Raw genomic sequence first — 20,543 nt, forward strand, 5'->3', positions numbered from 1 at the left:
AAGTGATTTTTTGACTAATCGATATTGTTGTGTGTTGGCGAAATGTTACCTTATTTTTGTTGGTTGCCACGCATCAAACTCATTTAAGCATCTATAGTTTGAAAAGTAAGTATGAAAAGTAGTGTCCAATGCATTGAGGTTCCGCCTGGAGTCTCAATTGCAGTTGCTTTGGAAAATAATTTGAAGTCTCGATCGGCTGTGAACATGAGTGGTTCTACATTTTCTACCTTTTAGCAAGCATATTTAATGAATAAGGAGCGATCAGATGAGTACATGGCGAAACAAGTTGCGACATATTAATGATGGTGAACGGACTAATTTGTTACCCATGTAAATTTCTACAGTGTTTTGTTTTCTAGTTCACCAAAATGGAAGACTGTTGGCTCGTGAAACTATCAATGTATCAGGTGAGAACATTCCTACATGCACGTCTTCAATAGTCATGTTTTCTACCATCTGAACCCGGTGTAGTGTTGGCGTTAGCAGGAACTGACAAGCTCCGTGATTGGTGGGACGGATATCGTGCAACCATGCTCAACTGTATTCACTTGGGTGCGTAACTAGTTCAGGTTGTAGTTGAGTTGTTTGTGAAATCTGCACAGCAGCAGTCTTTGCTTAAAAACCTTGTCAGTAGATGATCACCGGCGTTTTTTGTAATTCTTGCAGTTAGTAGCGTTGTGAAACTAGACTTCGAAGATATCGTTATGTCTCAGACCACTGATCGTGGAGAGGAATATAGTCTGTGGACTTGATTTTTTAAAAAACTTTTCCGCTTGAAATCAGATATTGCAATTAATCATCAGAATGGGTCGCACAATATATCAAATTAAAGCCCTTTCAATCGTGATTGAATGACATAGAATGGTTCATAGTAAAATTTTCTCATTGTCGAGAAAAAGGCTCTTAATTGTTTGTCTTTTAGTCTAATTTCGAGTGAGTAAAGAGCTTCCTTGACAATAATTTTTTTAAATAAAAATATTTGATTTTCGTTTGTTTTGTTAGCCATTTTTCGAAGACAAATGTAGTCGATTGTGCATATTTTGCTTATCGTTTTTTTTTATTCGGGTTTGTTTATTTGATTTTTTTTTGTTTCCCTTGCAAAATCAGCTACGACATAATCTATGTCATGTTAAATCCCTTGCAGTCGTGATTTGAACATAAAAAAATTCTAAAAATTGAGAAAAACTGGTTCAAAATTTTTGATTTTAGTCAAAGTCGAGCGAGTAAAGCGAGCGAGAAGGCTTACAATAGCTTATTTTAATTGCAACAACTCTATTGTGTCTAAGTTTGCACCTATTTTGCATCCATGACTGAGAATGATTATGATTGAAAATGATAGTTTAACCTCTACGACTACGTCACAAACTGACCAGAAGGGTCTGTGCTTTAGCTAGTTTTTTGTCCGACGTTGACTCGTAATTTAGATTTTTTAAAATTGAATTACTTATCTCATTCAAAATCATTTGTACACAAGCAAATTAGCGAGCATTGTGTTATATTACGAAAATATATTTTTTCCGACCGAAATAAAAGTGCTCATTTGGTTGGTCTTACAGCATTTATATCGTTTGCTCTATAGCTTTTTATCTTTGGGTCTCATTTTCTGCTGGCCAGTGTTGGACGATTTTTAAGCGACCATGGCGCAGGTGATAGAACATGTGACTTTTAATCGCGAGGTCGGTGGTTTGATTCCATCACAGCAACCTTTTTGACCGTTTTCCAGCTATTTTTTGCCGTTTCCTCGCTGGTGTTTGCGAATTGCAGCTCGGATTCTGTGTATAGTCTTCCGTTCAATCATTCCACTGTGAAAATTTAGCATTAAAAATTATTATTTTTTCGTTTTTCAACTATTTTGCCAGGAAAACTAGTGGTAGTGTTGTGTTCTAATTGCTCAGCAGCAACTGGCTACTCTTGTTTTTGTTGCAGCAATTGGAGGTGGTCGAGGAGTGGTTGGACTTTTGGCATGTCCAGATGAGATGCTAGTGAGTGAATCTGATTGCTTTTTGCTTCATTATTACTTTAATTTTGTGCTCAGATACTTATAATAATTACTTGTAGCTTAATTATTGCTTAATTATTTGCTTCTAGTTATTTTGCTAATCTTTTCAATTCTTGTCTGTACAAAACAGTACCATACAAAACAGTCCAATACAGAACAGTCCGAAAAACAGTCCCAATTAATAATTGTTTTGACAAGCCGGCAGGCCGAGAATTGTCCTTTGTTCAAAAAGCATAATGAACAAAATAGTGACCGCCGCAGTCGCTCCAACGTGTTGCGAGCTTGCCAACAGAGGGTAAGGACTTAATACGAAATTTAAAACCGGTTATCGCCGCGAAGCAGCGACGCGCGCGCAGCGAGCCCACCGGCGACCTTAAACCGGACTGTTTTGTATTGGACTGTTTTTTTCCTCCATTACATGATTTTTGGGACTATTTTGTATTGGACTGTTTTGTATGGGACTGTTTTGTGTATGCACCGTTCAATTATGATTTGAAAGTTGTGAGACGTTCTGGAATTACGCACATAAATTGAACAAGTTTGAAGGGATAAAATGTTTTCCTACCTTTTCAATTTTCTTGCAGTCCTGAGAGTTTACTGCTTTTTTTCCCTTGACGATAAGCAAGGATATCGCAACCGGATACTAGACTTTTCAGTGGACGATCTTGTTCGCAGGATGACTAGAATCAGTGGTCATCTCCAATTTTAGTCATGTTATGTACACAAGATAAGCTTGTCATATAGTATGAACTCTTTTTTTTCCAACCTAAGTCGCAAATATTGTTGCGGCGCAAGTATTGTTGCGACAAGATGTGTTCATTTTAAAAGTGTTCATTTTGATCAATAGCCAGCTATTAGGTACAGTCAATGCTAACGATATTAACACAGACTATTATATTACAAATAGAACTTAGTAGAAATAGGAGGGTTGGAACGTGGGTAGGGTCGGATGTTTTTAATGAACTTTCCGTTTACCAGTCAAAATGCGTCCGCTCTATAAATTGAGGCTTTTTAGTTGGTAATTTTTTTTCAAATTGACTGGTACGGCTAATGCGTCATAATTGGCGTGCGTCACTTAAAAAACTTGGTAGACTCATAGTTCTACTGATTCAGTTTTTCCCAGTAGCGTTATTGGTCATATTTCTGCTTCTGTATTCTTCATTTTTTGCTACTGTATCCGGGGCCAAAATTGCAAATATAGCTTTGCAATTAATTTTGATTTTGTCGATTTTTTGTGGATTTAGTCATATTTTCCGTGAGCTTACTTGCAGAGTTTTTTCACAAAATGTTTTCTGTTATTGTTTTTAGTTTTCCTATTTAATTTTGAGATGCGTAAGTAAATTTCATAGATTTTTGGTTTTTATACTCACTACAATTTTTACGCACACTAAACTACTTTTCCAGATATTGCCAAAAGTTTTGAGAAATTAAATATATTGATCAAATTTTTGTAAAGAGTTTTCATTTTTTGTGGTATTTTCTTTGGTTGTTGGTTTTTAAATTTCACAATTTCGTTTTTATTCTTTCAAATTGACCTTCAATAATTAAGAAGCAATGAATGAAAGCACATGACAGCCCAAACGTTTCTGAATTGAGTATAGTTTTTCAAATTTCAAGAATGTTATTTTGAAAGATTATTTTTATGACATTCGAATATCTCTAATGTATAATTAATTTCTTCTATATAATTTGCTAAAATTAGGTTGATTTTAGCCGAAGTTATAATTATATATATTTAATCATTTCTTCATATAGGAACGCAATAAATGAAGAGTTCTATTATAATTGGACCGAAATTTGTTGAACTGATTGCAAAAGGTCTTTAATGAACTTTTTATTTTTTTGTTAATAGCTCGTGTTGTATTTAATTCGAAGTTGTGGCGTTTTAGCAGTTATTTTTGTGAACAATGATTATTTTTAGAACACTGGCACACAGGCGCGGATCTAAGAATTTCTCGAGGGGGGATTTTCAAAAAAAATCGAAAATTTTGTCGAGTTTTTTTTAGGTCGAACAAATTGATTTTCTGAGCTCTCCCAAACGACTATAAAGACCCTAATTTGATCAAATTTTCTGTGCCGCAGGAAAGTTTTGGAAAAAGGCGTTTTTAGGCAATTTTTGGAAAAATTCGATCAAAAAAACGCGTTTATTCGGCGACCACTCTCCCCTCAAAATTAGTATAGATTGGCGCCATAGGCGTTTTTAGATAAATTTTAAGGTCAATCAGCCAAAAATGGATATCTCAAAATAGTACAAATGGGGACCCTATGGGTCGGCAGAGGGTCGAATCCCCTAAATCCGCTACTGCGGGCATGTAACTTATGTCGCAATAGGCGCGAAGCGCAGCTTCAGCTCTGTATACTTTTTGCAATCTTGTTGCTTAATTTTATTGGCCGTGACTGATGCTACTAATTGAATGGGTATTTGGCTGCTGTTTTTCCTTCACTCCACTCAACTCAGATTAGGATTTTGGAGAATGTGGACTGGCGTAGTGTGTTAAGAGTGTCAATGACATGTCACAGATTACACAGAGTGTGTGCTGAGTGGAGTTCTGTTCTGTGGACCAGATACTCCTCTGATCAGCTGCAAATCAACACTTCTCTCGACTTCAGAACTAAGGTGCACTATGTAGAAATTAAACACAGGGTTCCCGGTTAACAACTAGATTAACCAAATCAGTTGAATCACATATGATTATGCAGTCGGGCAGTGGCAAGCTCCCCTACATTAGGGTCCACTCACAATGTTTTTTTACAGAAAAAGTTATTGCCCTCGGAAATACTGAATTTTTGATTACTTTTAAGCTTTTTGAATATTCTTGAAAAGAACTCTGCCATATCTGAGATTTTTTGTTCAATTCAGTGAACGGGTTGTGGGATGCTCATTTGCTCATGTGACTACGCCCAATTTCTTCTGGCACCTAAAGTTATGGCCCTTGGTTAGGTCACAGTTTTGATTTTGAGATTTTTGATTGTTTGACTTGTTTTAATTTGACATTTTTAATTTATATTTTTCACAAAAAATCTGTGATTCTCGAAAATGACAAATTTTTGGTTTGTTGACCGTTTTTTGCGCTTTTCTCGCTAACTGAGCTGCCAAATATGAAATCATAAGTTTCACCGAAACAACATGATGTTGAAAGCCCACATTAATATCTGGCTATGCCCTGTTTCTTAAAGAAAAAAGTTTTGAAACTTTGACAGTTTTTTTGGTAATTTTTTTACTTTACGCGAAAACTAGCGTGCCAATTTTCAGGTTGTGTTCAATCGAAAAACCCGGTTTTGGGAATATTCTTTGCTTAAGTTGCCCGAACCAGCTTTTTACAGAAACAAATTATGGATTTGGGAAAGTCTTTTGACCGTGCTTTAGAACTTGTGATCGTGTTTTGGAAATTTTTGGAATTTTCTTAGAACTTATCCAATCGAATCTGAGATGAAAAGTTCAATTGATTGAACCAGTTGCGATAATTGTTCCTGCAGAAGATTCGACTACCTAATTTTTTGTAAGAGAAATGTTATCTCCTTGGGAAAATTGACTTCTCTTAAAATTTTTACTTTTCTCACCTATTTTAATAGAGAAACAAATAAGGTTTTGTGCAAAATCCAATTTTCTAAATCAAATTTTTGTGCTGCATCAGTCTAGCAAATTCATTCAATATCAAACACGTTCCTCTAGATGTAACTGGGCCCTAGGTTTTTTTAATCGAGACATACGAAAATTTTGCTTCACATAGTTTTTGAAAAATTATAAGTTTTTCGACTCATGTTTTTCTTATGTTTGTGTTGTATCGCAAGTAATGCGAAGCTCTGCTTCGCCTCTTTGTTTAAATTTCGAATTTTTTTGTTTGGCTTGTTTGCCTGGAATTCCTGTTTGATAAAAACTAGTATTTTGAAAATGTATGGCATTGGTTTTTTTTCTATTTTCTGGGATTTTGGCTTCAGTGGTCAGATCGAAAGCTCACATTACTTTTTTTACACATAAAATTATGCCCTCGGAATAGTGAATTTGTTGTTTTCTGACTATTGTGTGAATCTTTTCGAATTTTTTCGATAACTAACTTCTCAAATCTGATTTTCTGGGTTCAATGGAGATAACGAGTAGTGGGAAGCTCTCCTACATTCGCGGCCACCCTCAATTTTTCTTACACGAAAAGATATCATCCTCAGAATATTTTTTTTTACTTTTTGACCGTTTTTTTTTTAAATTTTGAATTTTCTCGAAAACTACCCTTGCATGTTTTAGAATTTAGGTTCAATCCAAAAAACGGGTTGTGGGACATTCTTTGCAAATGCGACTACGCCCAAATTCTTTGACATAAAACATTATGGCCCTCAGAAAAGTCAAAATTTTCGTTTTTTTTTGCCGTTTTCTGAATGTTTGTTTCTCGAGAACTACCCTGCCAAACCCGGGTGTTTGGGTTCAATCGGAATTAGATTTGGGACAACTTTTTGTTGACCGTTTTCTGGACTTCTCGCGATAACTACTCTGCCAAATCTGATACCATCGGCTTAATTGACTCAACAGGTTGTTGGAAGCTTAATTTTTCAATTTGCTTCGCCCATTTTTTTCTTGGCTACTCCTTTTTTTTGTAAAAGAAATGATATGTCTTGGTAAAGTTCCAAAATCTCAAAAATTTTCACTCTTCTCATTTATTTATAGTAACAAATCTAATTATTGAAATTTTGAAATTACGCTTTTCGTGCCGTGTCAATGTAACAAATTCAAAAATATCAAACAGTTTCTCCAGCTTTAGCTGGGTCCTAGCTGTCTTCATTTTGGTTCACTTAGTGTTTTTCAACAATTTTCTTTTTTTTTTCGACTCATTTTTTTAAATATTAAGATGTATCGCAAGTTGTGCAAAGCTCCGCTTCGCCTCTGTAATTTGACACATGTTTTCAACAATAGTTAAGGATGACTGAATTGGAAAAAAAATTATTGTGAAAACATTTTTTCTAGTTCAAACTGTTTTTTTTCTAGGGGATAAAGCAATTTGTCGCTAACAAGGGAATCACGCGTGACAGTATGAACAAATGATAGAAGAAAATATAAGCAAATGTCTAAATTTGATGTTTTTTAGCTAAGCTGGGCAGCCATCAACCAATTCGAGTGAGAACAGGAATAGTGCACTCCACATTTTCATCATTTAAACATAAAAAAGAATCAAACGACTGGAAGATGATTGCATGCAGTAGGTTGGAGGAGCCCCGAGTGCTGTTGTTATTCATGGAGTCAAAGAACCAATCGAGAAACTATAAAACACATCCTTAGTACATTTACTAATGTTAAACTTGATTTCGCCGTAAAATGATTCCGACCAGTCTGGCCTGAGAATACTGTTTATGGACAGTAGATGCAATGATGGCCTCCTAGACAATACATTTGTCTATGTGATTTGTAAATATTTCAATGCTCTACAGCTGTACCTGCCCGAAAACATTTCTTTGATTATTATGGTTTTTTTTAGTAACTTTGGCCAAGGGTTTTTTTAATTTAAAAAACTGTCGGCTGTCGTTGTTTTTCCCTCATTCATTTTGTCACTTATTAGTTTATTTCACTTTTTCGCTGTTTTATTCATTGTTCACGATCAACCTAAATTGAAATGATTGCGTCTCTTGTTTATTATTGACCTTCAATTGTCTGCACCGCGAAAATCTAGCAGCTTTTTTGTTCTTTGCGACCAAAATTTAAAATTCAAAAACAGCAAGTTCGTTTTAATTACTTGCCCTTGAAATTCTCTTAGCTGATCAACTAATAATTTTTGCACTGAAAGTCGTAATTGTATTTTTACTCCCCAGAGATACCTAATTTTTTTTCCAAATTTTTCTTAGTTTTGAAATTTCCAGCTATCCCACCGCAAACCATCTGTTTTCATGAGTTTTCATTGACGTTCACGACATTTTTACACTTGCGAAGCATAGTGAATTTGTACGAACTTTCTTTTTTTGCAACCTAAGTCGCAAATAAAAGTGCTACTTTTGTTGGCACTTTTGAATCGGTAGGCTGCGGTAGCAGTATAATATCATATGTGCTTTGGCATTTGATTAGTAAAAATTTAACAGAGCTGATAAATTTTTAATTCATGAAATGAACCGAAAAAAGTTATTTGTTTCAAACAGTAGTACAATGATAAAAAGATCGATATCAGAATTTTTCCAACTCAATTTATCTCGCAATTTTTTTTAAATGCATAATTTATACATAATTTGGCTTTATGCTTTCCAATATATCACATGCAAAATTGTGTCTTTTTGTATTTGCTGCTACCTTTGCTGCATCGAATTGGCAGTTTATTAGCATATATAGCTTCTTTATTGATGGATAGTTTTTGGAATTTTAAGCATCCGTCGCTGAGTGGTTAGTGCCTGAGACTCAAGTTTGCTAGGTCGCAGATTCGAATCCGACATGTAGCCGAGGTTTCGCTAATTCGAGTCTCTTTTTCTTATTTCACTTGACAGCTGCTTTTTGGTCGTGTTATCGCAAGTGTTTGCGAAGCGCAGCTCTGCCTCTGTGTAAGTTATGGTAGGGCATAGAAAATTCAGTTCTGACCTTTCGACATGGAAGTTTTACGAGAATCCGAATGTGTTTCGACATTTAAATTTTACAAGACGTAAAATTCTAGCCTGTCCGTGATTAGTCAGTTTTGTATTATTTCTTCACGATACAGCAAGTTTATTTTGAGCGATGTTCTTTTTGCGACCCAGGGCTGTTTTTGTCACTGGAAGTTAAATGTGATATTACTATTTAAGCCGAAATCGGTCATTCTGTGGTTGATTTGAGGTCAAGTGCGTTCTCTTCGTTACGCACGCTATCCTCGCCATGACGGAATCGAGTACATGATCTGCGAACGCCTTATTTTTATGCTAAAATATCTATAGTAGTTGCAATCAGATAGTAATCGCAATCAGTAAAAACTAGTTACTCAGACAAATGAATAAGTTCAACTGCCTTCCAAAAAACATTTGAAAAAAACAAATCCTTTTTTCATTTAAGATCAGTTCCATTCTTTTGTTTAAAGGAGGGCAAACTCCGCTATCGAATAGCAGAAGGGTATCTATCTGCGTAGTTTCGAAAGTGGAGCTGAGTTTTACGTTTTTCCAGCGGAATAAAAAATTTACATTTTGATCCAGTTTTCTCAAATTATGATAATTATATCAAACAAGTGGCATTCACAAATTTTCATAGAAATTTAAAGAGCTTTAACTTTAAGCCTATATATATATATAACTTTAAGAAAAATATCAGTGTTGAATGGTTTTGTCAGCACAAAGGAAGAAAGTGTGTTTTTTACGCCATCTGCAGCGTGAGAATTATTGTCGTTTTAGCGAAAGTTTTCTTAGGAATTAGTGTCGATCAAGCCAAGGAATTTCAACTGTATAATTCTAACTGCTGGAAATGTTTGACAAATTTTTATAGTTTGAAATAAAATTGCAAAAAATACTCAGTTGTTACTGTTGTTGTTATCTATTTTGTGATTAACTGTATTGAACGCTGTTGTTGTTACAAAAGCGTTACAGTTCATCTCAAGATAGTTCTGGAAAAATTCGACTTATACGGTTTACGAGGTCTTTCGAGGTCATACCTTGAAAATCGTAAACTGTACGTTATTTATAAAAATTCATTATCAGACACTAAAACAATCTACTTTGGTGTACCACAAGGTCCAGTCCTGGGTCCTTTGTTGTTTTTATTATATATAATTGATTTGCCGAAGGTCTGTAGGCTTAATAAAGTTCTACTGTTTGTTAATGATTGCGCATTGTAAACTACAACTAAAACAGGACATCAGCAGCAGGTGAAATCTGATACAAGCAAGGTTGAAAAATTGTTTTTGGAGAACAAGCTTACCTTAAACAAAGATTAAACAGCCACCTTAGATTTTAACAGGAAAAAATTCTCTAATAATAGATGCCATAAGTACTCAGGTTTTGTAATTGATGAAAAATTAAATTTGAAAACCACATCGATAAAACTTTGAAAAGGACAGCCAAATCTTGCTCGATGATCTATCAACTCAGATATTATTTTCACACATCTACCTGCTCAAGATAAATAAGACGTATATTCAACCAATATATCAATATGGTGTACTGATCTATGGCACAGCTAATAAGATAGACTTTAAAAAATTAGAAAGCAAGCAATGATTCGTGTGGAGGAACTGTTTTTAAATTAAGCAGTGAGAATGACTGATTTATATCCGGGACAAACAAATACTCTCTTTTTGATTCGACGTTAAATGTATATGAGCTTTTGAAACTCATGGTTATAATTATAAGACGATCTTGTGGAAAAAAAAACTCCATAAATACATAAGTGAACAGGAAGTTACAGGTACTACCAAAAAAGGCAATACAGGAAAAACACTTCGCGGCTGAAGTACGCTTACTACAAGAGTAAAAAAGAAAATTGGAAATAGGATTTGTTTTTTGTATAATAAGTTCTTATAGTTGGATAAAATTATTCTTCTTGAAGCGTCATTAACTACCAATGAATCATTGAATTTGTTTTTTTTCGTAACTTAAGAGACATACATATTTCTGACAACGAGTTTATAATAAGTATATTATGGTAAGTTTCATTCTCTTTGCTATAGTTTTTTTTACAACACCAAAACAAACTGAATTTGTTCTCTTTTAGCTTTTTTGTAATATTTGAAGAAATTTTTCGGTCTTTTTGTCTATATGATCTTAGTTTAAAAAAGTAGACGAATAAATTTTGCTCATAGAGATGCCACCCGACAGGTTGATGCCTTTTTGGTATTCTCCCAAAGCTAACTTTTTTGTAAACGTACGTTTTCATACAATGTAGGTTTATAAGTTTTGTCTTGAAAAAAAAATTTGTTTTGATTTTTACTGTTGTTTTTATTGTTGTTTGTATTACAAATTACCGTTGTTTTTGCTCAGGTTTAGGAAGTGTCCTACAACGAGTAAAAACACAGCTGAATAATTATTGCTTTTAAGCATTTCAAAAACGGCTGATGCATCGAAGTAAGGCCATCAGGCGCGGATCTAGGAATTTTTCGAGGCGAGGGGGCGGATTTTCAAAATTTTTTTTAAAATTCGGTCTGTTTTTTGCAGCTCTCCCAAACCACTATATAGACCTTAATTCGATCAAATTTTCTCCGCCGCAAGCAAAGTTTCAGAAAAAAGGCCAAAAAAAGCGTTTTTAGGCACTCTTTAGAAAATTTCGACCTTAAAATCGCGTTTTTCGGCGGCCGCTCTCCCCTCAAATTTAGTATAGATTGCGCCGAAGGGGCCTTTAAAAAATTTTAAGGTCAGTCAGACAATAATGGATCTCTCAAAATAATACAAAGGGGTACACTTTTGGGTCGACAGGGGGTCGAATCCACTAACACCCCCCCCCCTAAATGTGCTACTGAAGGTCATCCTCCAATAGTGCATTGTTGCAGAACACAGCGTCAATGAGCTACATTGGCTTAACAATTACTAACTACCATAATATTTCCAAGGTTTTAATGTTTTACAAACGCTTAAAATTCGGCCTAAAGTTCCGACGGCTTGTTTTCATTAGACTCTTACAAAATATTGATTCAGAGTTGCAATTATCAACTAAAATTTACAAACTACAGCTGTTAATGGTGGCGTCCCTCATGCTTGAAGGACCGAATGCGTGAAATTAATTTTAGCTTACTTTCAGCCAATCAGAATCGAGTATTCAAAATCTCAAAGTAAATTGCGAAAATCTCAAAGTAAGAAATTAAATCCAGGCCATTAGTGTTAATATTGACCGATTAGTTAATAAGCAGATGAGTTTTCAAGACTGAAAAATTCTTTTAATTTTGAAATCATTAATCTTGATGATTATCTGAATAGTATTGCGGTTGTAACCCGCAATTTGTAAAATTTTTGATTATTTTCCACTGATTTAATACATTTTCTGTTAATATTGACCTCGATTTTGTGAGAAAGGCATTTAGCCAATAGAAACGCTTAGCGATTTTGATTGGTAGAAACTTTTCAAGCATTTGGCCCTTCAAGCATGAGAACCCTACTCAATTCGACATATGTTTCGATATTGAGTCACGATGATCACAATTCAGTTTTATACACAATTTTTGAGGTTGGTCCAATTAGCATACCAGTCGTCTGCCTGCTTTGTTTTGTAACTCGATATGAAATGTTTCCAAAAATTTAGTTTTCACTGCAAATAACTGAAACATCTTTCAGGTGAATTACTTTTTCATTTGAAGTGGACAATAAAACTATACGAAAAATGAAAAAAATTAAGTATGTTAAAGTGTGATGCGTTTTTGAACAAGATAAGTATGTGGTAATCAATACTCTTTTTGATTAAAAAAAAATTTGGAGTATGCTAAATGACTGACATGCTATGCGACCCTGCCCCAATTTCTCGTAGTCAGTTTGGTATGACCGTTCCGCTGTGATGAAATGATTAATCTGTGGGTGTTTGTTCATAGAACTCCCACCTGTGGACAGGCTTTGACCTTGACTCCGAACATAATCGAGTTGTTTTCCAGGTAATCGAACAGTTCGTGCTTTTTGATGAACTGTCGCACGCCCACCTCAGTTGATTGGCTTTTGCAACCTTGGACTTTTACACTCTTCTCCACGTGTTCATGAGCAGTGGCTGGCTTCATGAAAAAAGAGATGGTGTAGCTGCGATCCTCGCCCGAGCATATTTTGAGGAATAGGGAGACGAACTTTGACTTGGCGTCTCCTTCCCCGTTTAGGAACACTTTCAGAGACACTCCTAAGCTGACGTCATTGTCCTTAATGTTTAACAGATCTGTTTGTAAACTCTGTAGCTCGGGATTTTTAGTCTCACTTGCAAAATTCTGCAAGTGTCGCACATTATTAACGACGACACCGATCATGTTGTTCCTGACAAAGACATCTTTTAGCATGAGAGAGTTGACACACACGCTGCTTTCCTCAACTTTCTCCAGAAATTTGGAGACTTGTCTGGGAGATGATGGGTTGCTGGCTTCGCACTTGGAACCACTGGGAGGACAGTCTGCAGGGCTGCAGTAGAATGCTTCAATCTCTGACTGCAGCTCCTTGTCCACTGAATCCATGATTCGCTTCACTTGTTCCTTGTTCATTTGCTCTTGTCCAGCTAGTGCTCTCACCAGTTGAGCAGATAAACTATCAAGTCTCTGTTGTAAAAATCTGAACAAAAAATTACGTTATGATGGATGATTACCGCATCTAAATTATATGCGAGTCCCACTTGCCTGAGATTTAAGAACCTCATTGTTTTCACAATATGACAAATTTATTTAAAACATTTTGTCGATCTGTTTTTTTAGGTCGACCACTTTGATTTTCTGATATTTGTCAGGACACTAAAAGACCTTAATTTGACCAAATTTTCTGCGCCGCAGGCGAATTTTAAAAAAGTATTAGGCACTTTTTGGAAAGCTTTGACTAAAAAAACGAGCGAGTTTTTTCGGCACGCGGTCCGCCTCAAAATTAGTATATTTTGGCGCCAAAGGCGCCTTCTGAAAATTTTAGGGTCCGTCAGCCAATAATGGATAGCGCAAAATAGTACAAAGAGGGGACATTGGGTCAGCAGGGGGGTCAAATCCCTAAGGGATGGGAGGTCGTCTTCCCAAAATCCGTTGGTGAAACGATCGGTAAAAGTCTACTACCTTAAAATTCTTGAGAGGGTTGAAAAAAGGCAACTTTGCCTGTAGAGTCGAACCTCTATGAGCAAACAGTTTCCTCTCGCTAGAAAAAAAATTTAAAAAGCTTCAACATCTACATACAAATAGTTAGCGTAGAAGTCACCAAAGAAGATCGTGCGTTTTCATCATCACAAACATACAGATCGCTTAGCGTGTGTATGTAATCATCAACATAAGACTCATCAATTAATGAACTTTTTTATAAATGCTGCAATCCATCATCAAAAAATAGTTGTAGATAGTCCTAACCCGGGTAACGATCATTTATTTGTGGGGTGTTTAGTATGGCATCTAAGTTTTTTCCTAGTATTTCTTAAACGTTTTCAGTATTATTTTTGATAGTTTCCTCAAATAGGGCAGTTCTCCGTAATAATAATCATCAGTTCCAAATTAATATATCTCCGTATAACTTTAATCAATTTTTTTGCAATGAGTTGCTGGTCTAGAAAGTGACGTATACAATCATATTTGCTCAGTTTGAAACAGTTTTTTTCCTAATTAGCTTTTGCTGTTTTTCTAGGTTCATTGAATCTTTTTTGTTTGCTGTTACATTAAAAAAAAAACTCGATAGTGATAAACAGCGTATTTGATGAAATTATAAACTTAATTGATGAAAAATAGATACTGACTTTGAACTTCTAATTTTACGCTGGCGATTAGCAAGCGTTATCAAACCGGAGTACATACTTTTTTTTGGGGTAGCAACTTGTTTAACAGAACCACTCGAATCACCTATATCTTCATTCATAATGAATTTAACATTCCATACGTTCCCGGCCGACTTAGCGTGGAAGTAACGAATATGCTTAGGACGGCAAAGGTTCTGGGTTCGAATCTGACCAGGACCTGTTTTTTTTTCAAATGGGAAATAATATGTTTCAACTAAAATTGCCGGCCAATTATTTGTCTGATTATTTACTCTAAGCTTAGTTGTTACATCTTGAAATTGTTTTTTTTTGCTGCGCGCTGTTTTCTTTAGAGTTGCTTTTAGTGTTTGATTTACTCCTACAATTTGTAATTTTACTTACCTTGACTTCGTATTTATTTCTTTGTTTTTATCGGCTCATTTACTGAATTTTGGGTCGTTTATAGCAAAACACTATTCTAACACCCCCTTTGCTCTTTTCAAATTGGTTGCATATTTACCAATCGGTTTGTTGAAAGTTCCTATTTTTAATTCATTGGAAAATTTTTAGTTTTTCTAAGAAATTTCTGTTGATTTTCAGAAAAGGGGTATCAAACGAAAGACCGTCTACTCAATTGTGTGCCATTATACTCCCTTAGAGTCTCTTTTACTTGACCCCTCTGTCTTTAGCTTTCGAAAAAGTCTGAGGGGGAATATTTGACAGATGATTTTGATTTTTTAAGTCTTCTCGAAATCTACCCCTCTCAAATGTGAATTTTTGCTTTCAATGAATACAACAACTTTGAAGAGATCCATTCAATAGCGGCTGTCCAGTTTTTTTTTCATATAAAGTTATGGCCTTCAGAACAGTCATTTTTTTCTGACCGTTTTGTGAACCGTTTTGACTTTTCTCAAAAAATAACCTCTAAAATCTGATTATTTAAGTTCAATAGAAATAATGGGCAGTGGGAAACTCATGTGCATTAGCGGCCAGCACATTTTTTTCATCAAAAATTATCGCACTCGGAAAATCAAATTTTCGATTATTGGCCGTTCTTAAACATGTGGAATATTCTCGAAAATACTCTTATTATCTGATTATCGAAAATGACAAAATTTTTGACTTGTTGGCCGTTTTTTGGATTTTTCCCGCTAACTGACCTGCCAAATATAAAATCATAGGTTTAACGTAAACAACATGATGTTGAAAGCTTATATTTATACTTGGCTATGCCCTGTTTGCTTAAGATAAAAGTTATTGCCTTAAAACAGGTCAATGTTTTGATCCTTTAACTTTGTGGAAACTTTGTGACTTAACGCAAAAACTGCTGTGCCAATTATTAGGTTGTGTTCAACGGAGAAACCCGGTTGTGACAATCGTCTCTGCTCAAGCGGCCACAGCCTGCTTTTTACAGGAAAAATAAATGGATTTTGGCAATGTCTTTTGACCGTGCTTTAGAATTTTTGACCGTTTTTAGCTTTTTTTAAATTTTTTTCAAAATTTTTTCATTTGAAAGAACTGGCTCTGATAGTTGTTCTTGAAGAAGCCGCTTCTTTAAAAAAATGCTAGAGAAATGTTATCTTGGTAATTTTTTTCTACTGTTCTCACTTATTTTAGTAGACTAAGTTTTGAACAAAGTCTAATTTGTGAAATCACTTTTTTGTGCCACATGAGAGTAGCAAGTTTATTCAATATCAAACACTTACCTCCAGCTTTAGTTGTGCCCCTAATTTTGTTGTATCGAGACATGGCAAAAATTTGGTTCACCTAGTTTTTTTTCAAACTTTAAAACGTTTGTTCGAGTTTTGCTTTTTGTTAAAGTTTGTGTTGTATGTTTGTATGTGTGTTTTTGTTTGCGTTGTAAATTAATTTACAAATCAATGATGTAAATGATAAATTTTTTGAACCCTAAAACAGACTCTTGAAGCACACCGCAATCTGAAGTTCAGTTTCAGAGAAATATTCGTTAACATGAACATAATGCTTTCTTTCACTCAAATGGGACTTTGATGTTCTAAACAATTGGCCTCGCATGCCATTCAGAGCACATTTTAAAGAAAATATATCACGATAAGTGATGTTGAAAACTTTTTAAAACTCAATTATTGTACTGTCAACTTTTTGCTTGGAGTGTAATTTCACTTTGACAATTTTAGAAAACTCCTTTGTGGCATCTATAATGCTGTTTTTCCCCTAAACTAAGTTGGCTCTTATTGACTTTTTTAAGTTTGAAAAAATACGAAATAATCATTTTTTCTTGGTTAGAATGAACTCATGAACACGCTGAACGCGCAAAACTCTTTAAAAAACTATGAAATTTGTGGGTCTCATTTAATTCTTTTCTGACAATCAACCCAAAACGAAAACAAAGAAATAGAAGCAAGAACACTTCATTTGCTGGAGAAAAAACTTTGCATAAATGCAATAAAGTGTATTGAAAATACATTCAAAGTTTCAGATTTAAATCTTAAAAAAATGGTAAAATTATTCATTAGAAAACAAATCTACTTAAAAAATGAAACTTTTGCAATTTTCGAGTAGGGAGACTTCACTGACAATTTATTGTTGCTGATAAAAAAGTAATTGGTGCCCTGAAACAGACTCTTGAGGCACACCACAATGTGAAGTTCAATCTTTTTTCGCGCATTTCAAAAGTGAAATAGAATTATTTAAATTGTACAGAGCTGACTTATTTTATCCGGACTATTGAATAACATTGGAAATTTTTTAACGCGTTTTTCTCATATTGGAAATTGGATTAGGATTGGACAAAAGGTTAAGTAAAACAGGTATTTGGAAAAACAATTTTTAGAAAACAATACGTTTTTGAATGATATAAGCAAAAATTTTCTTAAGATGTTTTTTAAACAACTGTTTGATTTTTGATTAATCGGCAGGTTATGCAATTAAAACGAATTAACGTTTTCAAGGGAACAAATTTTTCATTATTGTGAAAAAGAGTCCGTTCTTCACTAAGTATGAGACTGAACAGTAAGAGTATACACCAGTTTTTCTCTGCTGAGAAGACTTCCTTGAGAAGTTTTTTTTATTTTCGAATTGAAACTGAAAACAAACCTCCTGACGTCGAAATTTTCCATTGAACCGAAATTTTTAGCATGTGTGTCAATTAGCATGTCGCTGAACTTCTCGCTATTTAAAAATTTACTAAACTTTTCTCATTGAAATATCGTACTTCTTTCTAAAAGAAACAATGTTGGCGGAAGGAATTGTAAACCAATTAAAAGGATATTCAACATTTAAAAAAAGTAAACTGAAAGTTTTTTGACTATTTGAACACATGATTGAAACAATTTGTTAATCGATACGCCCCCTAAATTATAAACAAAAACGGTCTAAAGGCAAGGATAAGAAGTTTTTTGCCTGCATATCAAGTAATTTCTTGTTTTTGGACCACTCTTTTAGGTCTTTTGTTGGTTCTTTTTCACCTAGTTGAGCCATCTTTGAATAAAAAATAGCTGTAAACCATAATCATTCTAAGTGTGTTCTAAACGTTTTTCACCCTTGCGACAAGCAGATTTATTGCAATCGGGTATTAGACCTTTTTCCGTAAACAACTTCGTCCACAAGATGATTGAAGTTTGTTCATCTCCGAGTGAATCTCTATTTCTACCCATCTTGCACGTCTAATTGATTTAATTCAACAGCTGGCTTCAACGGTTGAAATGATATTTGTCTTACACTTGAAAAGATGTAAGTTGATTTTTTCGTCGGCTTTAATGATTTCAGCCCAATTTTTGTGCTTTCTTGTCGGGTAATTAATTCTGTAAATATAGGTAGTATTATAGTAGTTTTTGCTTTATTTTTGAAGGAAAATTCAGTTCATGGTTTTCTGGTTTTTATAGACGCCAAAATTTTATGTTAGAAGTAAAACGTTTCGGAATTTTTTTGCTGTTATGATTTTTGCAAGAAAATTTTCAGTTTTTTGGATGCATTGTTTCTGAATTTTGTGTTCTAAATGTTCGTGAAGCTAGTATAACTTCTATTTAGACTGGCGTGTTTTAGTTCTGAGCAATTTCATTTGAAATTGACTGAAGTTGATAGTTTAACGTATTGTTTCAATATGTCAAAAAACGATAAGTTTCCACATGTTTTTTGGTAGATTGACTCGACTGTTTTATCTGCAAAAAAGTTTTGCACGAGATCCAGGAATTTAGTTCTTTCTGGCTGAAAGTTTTGAAAAAAACGTTTTGTGTTTTGTTATTTTTTTCTTTCTTGGCGTTTTTAAAGTTTTTTTTGTTGTGATCTAAATCTTTTACCATTTTGAATAAAAGTCTTAATTGATAATTGTTGATTTAATTCTTTTATATAGGCGTTCAGAGTTTTTCAGATTTGTGGCCAGTTTTTTCTGTGGCAATTGTGTGTAATTTTTGCTTTCATGTTTTTGAAATTTTAAATTTCGTTTTTTTTTTTTCATTTTGATCTTGTACTAGCAAATAACGGATAGGGCCTTTTCTCCCCGATTGTTCTTGTCGGATATGCAGATTGTTTGATTGCAAGATTTAATGAAAACTTTTCGAGTACATTTAGGAATTTATGGATCTCCTTTTTATTGAATTGTTTTCTTATCGTTTTCATCTATTGATTATCAGAAATCAATGGATAGAATTGAGCCCTTTTCCTTCTTTTGTTTTAAAGGTAATTACTTTCTATTACATTTGCAATAAATTTTTTCTTGATTTTCTGGCTTTCAACAAAATTCATTCAAGTTTTTTAACTTTCAAGTTCGAGACATTATCTTTTGATTTTTGGAGCTTTAGTGTGTCGCAAGTGTTGCGAAGCTCAGCTTCGCATCTGTTTTAAATTTTTTATTGGCTTTGAATTTTTTTTGAATAGGGGTGGTCAAGTTTTTTTCTACTACTTGCACTATAACTGGTTATCCATGTTTATCTATTTTTCCGTGTGGACAATTGAGAATTAAGTCACTTGCCTTGGTGTAATGGCGGAAGTGCGCGCCTCCTGTCGGCTATGTGGATCCTGATGCGGACTACTCTCTTCTCCTTTGCTCCTTTCCATGTCTAATCTGGTGGTCCATAATGACCCCCCACCCTGGTTCAACAGTGTCCAAATAGTATGTATGCCCTCTTGGTAAGCCTGCTCCTCCTCGGGACTAGAACTATCGCGACAAGAATGCACACTAACAAATGAGGCATTCGAGCTACCCGCGCAACAGTGTTTTTCCAACTCTTCTTTGAAATTGTTCACTCCTTCATTGTACGACTGGTCACTGGTGGCACGGTTTTCCGCACTCATCGACAACCTGGTGAACACAAAAACCATCTTTTTCCACATTTCTGCTCCGAAAAGAGCCAGCAGCAGGCGCAGAATGTCCTTTCGTTCTGGGCCCAGCACTGGGTTGCGTCCATTGACAGCGAACAGAATGAGATGCACTTGGTCACAGCCCACCTTCACTTTGTAGAGCAGTTCTGAGAGTTCCGCTGCGTCGTCTGCTTTAATCGGATATTCCAGTCCGTTCACATCCAGAATGTTGATGCGTTTCGTGGGATTGCCGCTGAAGTGAGCCTGCACCATTTTCATGTGATAAGGGAGTTCTTTGATTTGTTCATTACTGAAGAAGAAGTCACCTGTATAATGGGGAAGGCCTGCCAGCGCATTGCAGAGGCAGAACTTGCCAGACATAAACCTGCCCACGACCAGCACAGTCTTAGCCCCGTCGCCGCGGACATTGAGAGTCTTACAGGGGACCATTAGTATACCGCTTTGCTATCTACATCTGCGTTGTTTGAGAGAGTTAGAGAACTCTCAAACCAAATATACAAGTCTTTATTTTCTATGCTTTCTTTTAAAACTGGCGGTTACTTGCAGCGCACCGTAAAAATTGATAGAGCTCAATCAACATTCAGCTCTTGGCTGTGATAGCAACTTGACCAAAAATAGTCTACTGAATAAAATCAGGCCGTGAAACGCGTATAGATCAGCTGCAACTAATTGGTTTACGTGGTCTTTGAAGAATAACCACCATAATGCGACAGCATCAATCGCTCCGTAAAGCTGTTAGTTTCTTAATAGCTTTTTATCTATATAGAGCGTCACCATTCTTAAAGCTTGCTACAAGCAAACTTGACTGAGCGAAAATCAAAGCATGGTACGAGTCTTTCCTGTGCCAGCCAATCTACCTTCAGATCTACTCAGGGCATATTTTTGCCCCGACTAGACCTTAAAATGAGGTAACAAAAAGACAAAAGGTTAATGCCACTTAAAGAATTAAGGTGG

The 20,543-nt window shown here is 35.1% G+C and overlaps 2 protein-coding genes across 4 annotated transcripts in view; one reads left to right on the forward strand and one right to left on the reverse strand.

Annotated features, from left to right (window-relative positions):
• Window positions 1-7,626, forward strand: part of LOC134850886 (uncharacterized) — a 201,917-nt gene extending 194,291 nt beyond the window's left edge. Inside the window, exons 4-6 of one of the 3 annotated variants that reach the window (XM_063866651.1) lie at window positions 360-407; window positions 472-552; window positions 7,075-7,626. In XM_063866651.1, the coding sequence (XP_063722721.1) occupies window positions 360-407; window positions 472-552; window positions 7,075-7,265 (320 nt within the window). In that variant the 3' untranslated portion in view covers window positions 7,266-7,626. The remainder of the gene's footprint in view (window positions 1-359; window positions 408-471; window positions 553-7,074) is intronic. The other 2 variants (XM_063866653.1, XM_063866654.1) reach the window with 2 other exon arrangements.
• A 4,677-nt stretch (window positions 7,627-12,303) lies between these two features.
• LOC134850887 (uncharacterized) lies at window positions 12,304-20,161 on the reverse strand. The gene is made up of 2 exons (XM_063866655.1): window positions 19,240-20,161; window positions 12,304-13,147 (listed from the first exon to the last, which is right to left on the reverse strand). The coding sequence occupies exons 1-2, from the start codon at window positions 20,016-20,018 to the stop codon at window positions 12,430-12,432; spliced, it is 1,497 nt and encodes a 498-aa protein (XP_063722725.1). The 5' UTR covers window positions 20,019-20,161; the 3' UTR covers window positions 12,304-12,429.
• Between the last annotated feature and the right edge of the window lie 382 nt (window positions 20,162-20,543).

The sequence above is a fragment of the Symsagittifera roscoffensis genome, chromosome 7 (genome assembly GCF_963678635.1).
Source record: "Symsagittifera roscoffensis chromosome 7, txSymRosc1.1, whole genome shotgun sequence".
NCBI lineage: Eukaryota > Metazoa > Xenacoelomorpha > Acoela > Convolutidae > Symsagittifera > Symsagittifera roscoffensis.

Excerpts from the sequence above, each read along its gene's own strand:
- LOC134850887 (XM_063866655.1), bottom strand. The coding sequence starts at position 20,018 with ATGGTCCCCTGTAAGACTCTCAATGTCCGCGGCGACGGGGCTAAGACT. Across the intron at positions 13,148-19,239 it reads ACTTCCGCCATTACACCAAG|ATTTTTACAACAGAGACTTG; the intron begins GCAAGTGACTTA and ends TTTTTTGTTCAG.